This window comes from Sinohyriopsis cumingii, chromosome 5 (assembly GCF_028554795.1).
Source record: "Sinohyriopsis cumingii isolate HCF-2022 chromosome 5, ASM2855479v2, whole genome shotgun sequence".
NCBI classification, from domain to species: domain Eukaryota; kingdom Metazoa; phylum Mollusca; class Bivalvia; order Unionida; family Unionidae; genus Sinohyriopsis; species Sinohyriopsis cumingii.
The window spans coordinates 18,323,719-18,335,350 of record NC_142965.1 but is presented as its reverse complement, the minus strand read 5'-3'; the positions used below and the strand labels follow the sequence as shown (position 1 = coordinate 18,335,350).

General features: G+C 34.9%; 1 protein-coding gene across 1 annotated transcript; it reads right to left on the bottom strand.

Annotated features, from left to right (window-relative positions):
- Positions 1 to 3,036: 3,036 nt before the first annotated feature.
- On the bottom strand, positions 3,037 to 11,075 carry LOC149798724 (uncharacterized). Its single transcript, XM_089956974.1, has 4 exons — positions 9,655 to 11,075; positions 5,860 to 5,979; positions 4,502 to 4,993; positions 3,037 to 3,618 (listed from the first exon to the last, which is right to left on the bottom strand). The coding sequence occupies exons 2-4, from the start codon at positions 5,915 to 5,917 to the stop codon at positions 3,581 to 3,583; spliced, it is 588 nt and encodes a 195-aa protein (XP_089813100.1). The 5' UTR covers positions 5,918 to 5,979; positions 9,655 to 11,075; the 3' UTR covers positions 3,037 to 3,580.
- Positions 11,076 to 11,632: the final 557 nt, after the last annotated feature.

Genomic DNA, 11,632 nt, shown 5'->3' with positions numbered 1-11,632 from the left:
CTGATCCAAGGTTATGTTAGTCCAGATACAAATAAATAGCCAAGTTTTACATGCACTTTTTGCAAAATATATAGCATAAATAATACAAAACATGAAAAGGACAATAAATCAATCAATGGCAAAGGCTTCATAATTGGTGAGGAAACCAGTCATTGGGTGTATTGCCTGAGGAGAGAAGTACAAGCCTGTTTTGAAACAATGAAACTTTAGCCCCATGGATTGAAGAATTAGAAAACTGGAAACAGGAATATGAACAAGTTCAACCCTTTCAAATATGAAGACCTCCAGTAAAAGATATTTCTACTTTTGTACTAGAAATTATGTTTGATTTTTTTAGAGTACCCACAAATACAGATTGGGAGGAGGGTGAGAATCAGACATATAAAGTCCTTTCAATTTCAGAACAAAGGGTGGGTCACCTCACTGGCCTGTTAGTTTCTCAATAGCTAGAGGTCCTTAGAAGTCCATGCAAATAACAGACTACTGAGTAATATATTACACCACCAAGCCAGTTGACCAGTATTATAAATTTTAATCCATATAGTCATTATGATGTTTACATTGACAATCATCTTTCCTAAAAACATTTCTTCACTCTCTTTAAACCATACTTTTCATGTTTATTCACCAGGCAATTCAACTTTAAATTAAAATAGTCTATAAAATTGAAAATGAACGGATATGAATGCAGTATATTGCTGATTGGGTAATACCCAAAATGTAAAGGTTCTTTGTTATCCAGCTCCATTTGTAAATTTTCTATATACACTTAGTAGATGGCACCATATATCAAGCATTAGAATATTACAGAAAGGATCACAATACAAGGATAGAAAGAAAGCTGATATAAAGGTTGTGTCTTCTTGTCATTCACTTTATAAGCCTTAGTAATCACACAAGGCATACATTAAGCATTAGTGTACACCACATAGCAACACTACAAGGATAGGTATCAAAGTTTAAGGAATGAAGAGCTCAAAAGGAAAATATAAACTATTACTGGATAAAAATGGGTATAAATAAACTAGATCTATTAGCAATGAGAGCATTACAAATGACCAAGCTCTCTGCAATTGGCTAGACAGGACCTTCAACTGAAGTATGTGCAACAAGGAACTATCACTCTCCAAACGATCATGTGGGAAACTGGAATTTAAACTCATTCAAGGTTTCATCAGAATAAAGGTGCATGCTCAATTTGATTGAAATCCAACAATCCTTGGTAAAGTATTATGGCAATAACCAAACACAAAATGATGGGTGATCCAAGGGCAGAACTCCTCTCAATGATAATGTACAATGCAGGAAATTGAACCCACTAATCTCTCTTCAATACAGAGATGTATAACAGAGTTGGGTGAAATCTAACAAACCTTGGCGAGTAAACCAAAGTTAAAAGATTGGAACAATTAGGAGGCATAACTCGTGTAAATGATGTCAAAGAATGCTGAAATCACACTGTACAACAGAAACTCATTTAAGAAAATCGGTTGTCAGGGGCAATAACTCATATGATGATAGTTCATAAACAATAAGATACCATAACTCTTAAATGATGACAGAAATCAAGCTCCTGAGAGGTTTCATTAATATAAAATTGCATACTAAATTTGGTACAATCCCCCAATTCCAGTCAGGTTATCTTGTGGAAACCAAGCCGATATGTGATTGATGGACTGATGAATAGATGCACAGTGTAACAAATAAACTGTCATATGTGATTACTATTGGGCTATGCCAACTTCATAGAGTAGGGTCATAGTGATAAGAAACAAAAATATCAGACAATTACTGGAATTACTACAACACTTTTATTGTGAAACCTAAATACACACTTAAAGAACAGCAAAAAACAGTGAACAATATTAGTTAAGCTGACAAAACATTTATTAGTGGGGAAAAAATGTGTTAGTAACAGCCAAGTATTCAAAGCTGGCCACACACAGATAAACACATGAGAACTATTTCAACAAATGTACACTTTAAAAATAGATATCCCATTAGATCATAATTTAGCTTTTTTAAATTTGCTTCCGTAAAACTGCAGAGAACAATTTTCAAAGCCACATTTTATGATTCTAAAAGCTGACCATTCCAGTCAAGTTTAATTGTTATAGAATGCTGTTGAAAATCTGACTAACTGTAAATTTTCAATTTTCAGCACTATCTACATAAAAATCTGTTTAAAACTGCTCTTATATACATATGGATTGTAACAATATTACAAAATGTATATCTCCATCAGCAGTTATGTACTGCTGCTTATGATGGTAAAAAAACACCAACTTCTACTTGTCTTCCAAATTTATGCATGGTGAAGAACAGAAATAAATAATACACAAAGTAATATTATGTCACATACTGAAACAATAAATGTCATGAAAATTGTGATGGACTGCACTTTATATGATGAAGAAAGTACATGGCAAGCATAAAACTTGAACAGTATATGGTAATGAAGAATAAGAGAAATGAAGAACATTAAGGTTGATAATAAGAATACATTGTACATGGAAAGAAATGGTCTCTAAATTCGAATTATCAATTGGAATTGAGAGTTATACAACTACCAGTAAATGGATGGAAACATATGGCTAGAATCATATTAAATTTGTCTTCTAATTAATGTCTGGAAAAAAACATCATTTATTACTTGTAAAAATACATGGGCAACATCAATAATCAAAGGGGAAAATCTTCTCCCTAATCTCATATTAATGACACCTTTGCATAATTTTGGGTTCATACCACAGTTGGAATTAGTCACTCATTAGTTCTCAAGTCTGAGTGAATACCCAATCTTGAACCATAGATATAATGGTATTCATTTTGTGATGCTGTAACTTTATTTATTTTGTGTATATCAATTTTTTAGTTTTGAAAAAAAAAAACATTTTTGTTGAAAGTTAGATTCATGGATTGGGGAAGATCTGCTGTTCTTTCGACAAAAGAATCATTCTTTATTCAGTCTTAAAATTCCTGGTTAGCAATAATCACAAAATCAACATAAAAAAGGGGCAACACAAGAAAGCAAACTCAAAATATTATAAAAATTTAATTTCTAAGTTACATTAGATGTTTGAGGAAATACAATAATCACAGATAAAACCAGAGTGATAATCTCAATTTGATGAAATAACTGTATATGCTGGTGCAATCATGGACCGCCAGGAAATCTAAGCATCCAGAATGCCAATCAGAGTACTTGAGTGATTGCTCTTTGACTATAAGGTATGAATTGCAATCAAGGCAAACTAAGCATCTAAACAGACAACCAGTGTTTGATCTCTGACCCTTATTTAAGTACCAAAGCTAGTAAGCTACTGAAAGCTTTGTTTCTGATTCATACTTTCCGTGACACTCATTGAAATGGGAATTAATGGATCAATGACCAATTCTGCTTTGTGCATTAACCACCTATTTATGACAGGTATGTTTTGACTGAGGCATGAATTTTAGCTTGACAGATTGGACAGAATCTGAGTGTTTGCCCACAAACTTCACAACACACTAAATGATCACAGGGCAAAAATGACAATTCTACATTTCTCTCCCTGCAGACCTTACATTTATTCTGATCTCATAGCTGCAGATACTCCTCTCTCAGGGACTCCGCATCTGAAAACACAACAGGAAAGTTTTGAGCTATTCTGTGCCAGTACGTTTATTTATCATTTTAATATTATACTTATGTTTGATAAATTGAATGACTTCAGGAATAGTATTTAGAAAATACAATGGAACAACAAAATGAATGATGTTTTGCAAACTAGCTCACACAGAAACATCCACTATGAACATATACTTTATTTGCAGGATGATATTTCAAAAGGTGCATTTTAAAAGATCCAAGATATAAAATATTTTTTATAAATGCCAAACTAAACACAGGCCACGGATAAAAAACTACACATATCTAAAATAAAAAAGCAAGCTTACTATTCTGAACATAAAAATTGTCACACCTTCTGACTTTGCCTATTATTATTATTATTATGGATTAGATTCCTGATGACTTTTAATGTCACTCTATGAATATGATGAAATGAAAATGACTGATATCACAAACAGAGCTGTTTTTTTAACTGATAATTGATGACATTCTAAGAACTATAACTTTTTGTTTCTTAAAAACTACCTCTTTAATATTTCTTTGCATCTTTCTATCAGTTTAATTTTCAGAGATAATATCTTGAAAACTTTGGAAAAATAATAAAACCCAAAACATTTTCTAATTAATGCAAGAATAAATTTACCCCATATTTTCACTTTTAGTGTTCTCAAATATTCTATGCATCAATATTTTAGGCTTTTCAGGCATAAAGAATGAAGAGACACAAAGAGGAATTTGCATACATTCCAAGGGAAATTACTCTTACAAGTATTGCTGTTGCTATGATCGACGAATAAAATCTTTGGACCCATAACTCCTGCTGTGTCCAGACAATATGGATGAGTGATATGGGATATAACATAGAGTGAAAAGCATTACTCATCTCACCTAGTGCAGGCAAAGAGGCTGGTTCCAGGAGGGGTTGGGATGATGGTTTGTTGCCTGCGGTTGACTTGTTGCTTTGATGACCATCTCTATTACCAAAGAATGGAGAGGACAAGGGAACATCTACAGCAATACTCAATGGACCTGAAATATTCTGTCTGCTTTGCACAACTGAGGAATCCTGTCCTAAATGAGTGGACTGTTCAGTTTGTCCACTCTGTTGTTGAACACTTGATCTTCCACCAGCAAAATGATTTGGGTGACCACTTCCTTGATATGATTCCATTGTTAATGGTGTTAGTATTGTTGTAGTTTGTGCTAATGGAGAAGATGGTGATTGTACTGAATTGTTGTCCTCATGAAGGGTCAATCGTCCACTCTCTTGAATCAATTCTTCCACAGTAGCAGCTTCGTTATGCCTCCCTGCTCTAGCCATTCTCTCTTCATCAGCCAGCAATAAATCTATCGCATGCTCAGTAGTAATTTGTTGTTGTCCTGAAGAAAGGAGAGTTATCAAGTAATCATACACCTAAATTCTACTATTCATCAAGGTCTAGTGTGTAAACTTTCATGGCTCAAAGTATAACAGATTTTGTACTACTGCACTAAAATAGAATCCAGATGACATGCAAACTGATTGATGAGCCAATGTTTAGGCTAAGTACCAGACAGCAGCAAAACATTTTATGTCCCCTAAAGTGATTGACTGCATGCATAAAAGAATTTTATTATTTTCAGTCTAATAAAAAAAATAAACGTTCTGTCTTCAGCTTCAATGATATGCATGCATTAATCTGTACATAATATGAAAATTCCATTGAAGCTGCATTTAAATGAGTGCCCATTGACAGTTTAGCAAATAATTTTGCACTTAAGTATGCTGCTTAAGTCTGCATGGCTATATATGACTAAAAATATGACTGTTATGCTGCACAAACAGAAGATCAAGAAACAATTGCCAACTTTAATACAATTATTCTCCTTCACTAAGGTGAGGGAATATACCGCAAAGAAATGAATGTAATTAATGGGTTATTTTAAACAAACAAGAAATTTGCAACAAACATCTTGTTATTTCTCAATGGTTATAACCATTTTGTGTATTACCAGTAATATGTTACCTGAAACCTGTCAAAATGATAAAAGGTGCAAAAGTTATCTAAATTTACAAATTCTTCCACACAAATACATACAACAGTAAAAATGGGCTTGATTGTTTGAGTCCCATCTTTTTTGGTGTATGATGGATTGGTATGAATCATCTATTATGTCAAAATTACTACAGCTGGAACTTCTCAAACATATTTTCAAATGATATACACAACATTTACTCAAAGCAGACTTAAGAAATTGTATGGAACCTCTTATTCTCTTCACTTCCAATATGGCTTCCCGAACTCTTTCCCGTTGATATCCCATCTCCTCTATCAATCTTTTGGCAATGTCATTTTCATGTGGATTCTGGAAGTACCTTGGCTTACCTAACAAAGAGGAAATAAATCTTGGAACAATTGGGCTCAAGTGTACTCAGTACTGCTCATCTGAGCAGTGATATGTATATATATATTAGATTGTGAACACCAATTCACATACGTATTTAAACTGTAAAGGAAAAAAAAGCTTGGAGTACATAGTTACAACACTGTCTATCAATGTTGGCATCATTTATATTTCCTTGACCATCCATACAGGATCACTTTATTGACATAAACAGGGTGTCATTTATACAACTAGCATTCTCCCCATGACCTCTCTTTCCCTCTGAGAACTAGGCTCTGATTCGTAACCTGTGAACTGTACATAAGCCCCACACATAAAGTACATTAAAATTGCTTAGCACTGTAAGGGGAATTAATCTGTGCAGTCAATGTTGATTGCTGGGTTTGTCCTTAGCTCCCATGTTCCCATCACTGGCCTAGGGATTGTTCACAGAATTAGCCAATCAAATTCAAGCTCATCTAATTAACATGCTTGAATACCACTCATAACTGAACTCAACGCAGCCTTAATGATATAAGCTAAGCTTACACACTAAATCTAATCAGAAATATAAGCTTGCTTACTAATTTGAAACAAATCTAATCACAAATGAACTAACCAGAGTGTTCACAATCCAATTGTTAATATGCATGTATGGATGGATATATGTATGTATGGATGGATGGATGAATGGATGATGCACAACTAACAAAAGGTTATGCCAAAAGCTTGCTTATAATCCAACCAGGTGAACTAAATGAACTATAATGTGCCAAACAATGGCATTAAACCCCACAAAATCAAACAAAAAACTTCATTGCAACACACTCCAATTAAATAAGTCAGGAAACCATCCTTCATAAGTTTCATTGATTTTCAAACAAATTACTTCCATTTAGGCATAATGGGATTGTGGATGCATGTTTTAATGACCTCAGATTGACTTTATCAAGTCATCACAACTAAATATGTAAAGGGGCGAAGTGTTTAAACTATTTTGCTGGACTCTTTACATACATATGTGTCTGTCACAGGACAGCAGGGATACTTACATAGTGGCAATGGTGCAGAGTGGTCAGGACCTTCACAATTACCCTTGGAAATTTCTTGCCTAGATATGGATTATACACTGCTTGCTACCATTCCAAAATGTTCCAGCAAAAATGCTTGCATAATTGATCAGAAATCCTAATGATCATTTTTCAACATCAGCAATCAATTAGGAGACCCAAGTGGGCTTGATAACACTAACCTGGGTAACTGACACATGTTAGTTTATAAATTAAAATTCATATATGTACTGAAACTGTAGAGTGAAAAGAAAAGTTTGAAGTATTAAGTTGCCACATTATCTATTAATGTTGGCACTGTCTGTCATCCTTTATAGATTCTATAAGACTGAAACATGGGGGATTGTTTTACATCATGTTTCAAAATGTATTTTTAATATGATTGCATTTTCCTCAACACTGAAATAAAATAGATGCAAACATGGCAATTACTGTCAGTTTTCATTCATTAATGTGCATGTTCAGTGTGATTACTTAGCTTTACAAGTCAGATATGAAAGTGTGGATGCCAGGGTTCAGATTTTCATGCCTTTGTTTTCAGACACTGCTTGAAATATTTCTGTTCTTATTCAGACAGAAAATGTAATTATTCTGCAATCCCAAAAACATGCACAAAATATGATTTACACTTTTGTTGGCATAAAATGGCAATTACTTATGCAATCAGCTTGGTCCCATTTTATTTACTTCAACCAGTTCAAAGCTTGGGAACTGTTCACTGCCCTATCTTTAAAGTAGACATACACTTACATGCCAATACAAGGGTAGGTAATTTGCACTGTCAGCATGTAGTTTTGGGTATGACCTTAACAAACACCCCAGCCGTGGTCATTACTTGGAAACCACTCAGATCCCCACACAAGGCAGCCATGGTGGCTCAGTGTTTAAAGCTTTGGCATTGTGACCAGAAGGGCATTGGTCCAATCTGCACCACTGATCAGGCTGGAGTAGCAACTGAATTTTTCAGGGACTTTTTTTGTAAGGCCATGTGGTGGCTTGCTCTTGGTAATTAAAATCTGGAAATTTTAGTAGAAATTAAACATGCAAAATATAACTTAAAAATAACTTATGACTAATAGCACAGAGTAAAATAATGAATATACAAGTAATAACCTAAAACACAACTATTTCAGTTTCTTTAATATGGCAATATCTACAAGGGTGTTGAGTGACTTTAGCTATTTTTTAGTTTGCTATAAACATAAACATAAACACAAAGCCAGCATAATTCTAACAAACTCCATGCAGTTGTCACATTCCATTGAGGATGAGTAGTGATACCAAGATATTACATTTCACTTCCAAGATGTCCCTATCAGGTATAAGACTGGCACCATTTTTACATCTGCAGGTGAAAATCTCCCATGAATATAATCTTCCCTCCATGAGGAGTGGCGAAAACAAAATGTTCAAGCTTGCAACCATGGCAGCCATACTGGATGCCAACTCTGCACCATTTTCATTTAGGACCTACAAGACTCTTCATAAGTTTTCTGGTGAAAACACCATGCAAATTTGACTTTCCATTCAGGAGAAGTGATGACCATATTTTCAAGATGGCTGCTATTGTGGTCACATTGGATGTCAGATTGGCACTTTTTTCATTTAGAACCAACTTGACATTTTTAGGAGCCTTTCAGTGTAGACCCTATATTGCTGTTACACATCTTTCAGGAAAAGTAGCAAGTAAAGAGATTTTCAAGATGGCAACTGTGATAGCCATACTGGATGTCTGAGCAAAACCATTTTAATTTGAAACCAACTAGGCCTTGGAATGATTACATATAGAAAATTTCAAGACAATCCAACAAGTAGTTTAGGTGGAGTAATGGTAATAAACTTGTGCTAGTTCAGACAGACAGACAGACAAATGATGGATAACAGGCCATCCCATAAGCTCTTCTAGTCTATGAACAGACAGACAAATGATGGATAACAGGCCATCCCATAAGCTCTTCTAGTCTATGTGCAGACAGACAAATGATGGATAACAGGCCATCCCATAAGCTCTTCTAGTCTATGAACAGTAGAGCTAAACATTGTGAAAACAGCAATTTGTTGATGTCTATAATTTTTACCAAGTTTCCTTGCAATCCATCAAATACTGCAGATGTGCCAGATGGACTTTAGGATTACCCTGGCCTCTATGTGGAGTACAAAGATAGATTTCTGTCTAAAAATTTAGACAATACCATGATGCAACCAAGTTCCTGAATAGACCCATGCAATCAAATACCGAACAGATGTTATGATCAAATCTGACTTCACAGGCATTGTTCAATAATGACATCAATGCTTCTGGTAGCCAGGTATTTGATCCCTATTTACATTTTTTCAGGGGTTTACAACTGATTTTCTGCTTTAGCAATAATTGGCATGACAAATGTACAAAAATATAAAGATGTTCTCTTAGTTCTTGCAAAGAAATGAAATGTAGACCATCCTTGGATGAATAAATTGGCCATGCAGTTTTTGTTTTATTTAGTTGGAAACAGCCCAAGTTCATGGATACATGATGGGTAACACAATGAATGATTTGTGCGATTCACAAGACCATACAAAAAGCCCACATTGTCTTAGACTGATAAAACTATTGTACTTTCTGACCTGACTGAGGCTGTGCTGAATGAAACTCTGAACAGACGCCAGTTCCGGACCATGTTATATTGTTGTCATTGGTGGTGGTGGTACTTCCACTGTTGTTGTGCTCAGTAGTTTGGGCTGCAAGCTGATTATTATTAATAGAATAGATTGAATTAAATAAAGACTAAAAAGGTTAAAATCATCTGAAACTGAAATATTATGAATTACCATAAGACTGAATGTCCTCAGGACCAAATTCAAATTTTGGTTGGGATAGGTTTTCAGAATATTGAGATAATTTTTATATAAAGAAAGAAAATGTGGGATAAGAAAATTAATTTGATCCACATTGGTTAATATCAGGAGAGGCTTCCTTGTATTTATATCAGTTCCAGTACAGTATATCTAAAGGGGTTTTAGACATGTTTCCTTGAATTTCTATAAATTGTACTCTAGTTTGTCTATTGAGATTTTAGACATGATGGGCTTCCTTGTATTCATATAAACTATATCTAGTATGTCTATAGAGGTATTAGACATGATAGGCTTCCTTGCTGTTATGAAAAAACGGCAGTCGAAAAGCGTGAAAGTAAACCACAGGATGGTTGTTTGTTAGCTGAAGCGAAGGAGTTGAAGGTCGAGGTAGCTGAGCTGAAAGATATTTCAAGTGATCACATAGGTATTGCTAAATCAGACCGTTGTAATGTTACTTCCTCTAAGCACTTGTCAGATGTCATTAAAGCAACTATATTTGATCATGTAAGGGCCATGGACAATTAGATTTGGTTTATTCCCACAGTAGACTTAGATATGTCAGAACTTCATTCTTTAGGCAGAACCTCTTCAGTGAAAATTGTAGTTTCAAATCCAACTGGCCGAGATATAAGTTTGCTTAAGCGCTACACGTTTGGTGTTTTTGAGACAGTTATGGTATGCTAATATGGGTGCAAGAGGAAAAGTTAACCAAGCTAACAAAGCCAGCTCAAGACGGAAAACTAGGATTGTTAGTGCCTGGGGAAAATAGTAATTCCCCAAACAATGTTCAGACAATGGATTATGTAGAAGAATGGGATCCTCCAGATGATGTTTAACAGTTTGTTAGATCTACACAACAAAATGCAGTTCGATAGATGTTGAAGGAAGAGTGCAGAGCATTCTCTCGAAATGAGGACGACATTAGTTGTGTTGTTGGTTTACAAATGGGTATCCACCAGTAGTGAATAGGGACGGTTTAAGGACTAGGGCAAGTACTATGGAAAATATGGCATATCGACTTTAGGAACTATGTAAATTAACATTAGGCAAATAACATTAGTTTTCCATAGTCCCTGGGACTTTTTCCTATACAACATATCCACTATAGGGACAAGGGGAATTTAACATGGGAAAAGAACATTAGTTTTTCCCATTGTCCCTATAACTGGACAAACAGGACAAACATCCTATCCATTATAGGGACAAGGGAATGGAACAGGGTCGGGACCCTATTTTAATATGGTCCCGACCTTATGGGTTTATGGAAATTGAACATGGGAAATTTAAACAGGGAGGGGTCTCTATTTAAAAAAGGGGTAGGCAATGAAAGTCAAGGTCTTTTCGAGGCATATGAAGGGACCCTGAAAAGAGCCTTTGGATTTCTTCTTCTTCTGCTTCTATTTCCTCCATTTTTTCCACCTTCCCCTTATCTTTCCCAAAATTCTTTTCTTCTTCCTCTTTTCAGTCTCTGTCATCCAGTCAGGATGACCCATCTCTCTGAACTTCTGTTGGATCTTCATCCAGTTCTTATTCAATCTTTCAAACTCTAATTTCTTCTTCTTACTCTCTTCTTTCTTTCTCTCTTTACTCCATTTTTCTTTTATCTTCATCACTTCTATGTTCATTACCTCTCTAATTAGTTCTTCTGCTTTTATCAACTGGTTAAAACCCCACTTTATGTACCACCAGTTGGTCCAATAAAAGCTATTTTCTATGAAGCTCCTGACTTCTATGACATGGTCCAGGG

Coding starts and splice junctions, on each gene's coding strand:
- LOC149798724 (XM_089956974.1), bottom strand. CDS start 5,917: ATGGGATATCAACGGGAAAGAGTTCGGGAAGCCATATTGGAAGTGAAG. Junction 4,994..5,859: donor GGAAGTGAAGAGAATAAGAG/GTTCCATACAAT, acceptor TCCTTTCTTCAG/GACAACAACAAATTACTACT. Junction 3,619..4,501: donor AGCCTCTTTGCCTGCACTAG/GTGAGATGAGTA, acceptor TTGTGTTTTCAG/ATGCGGAGTCCCTGAGAGAG.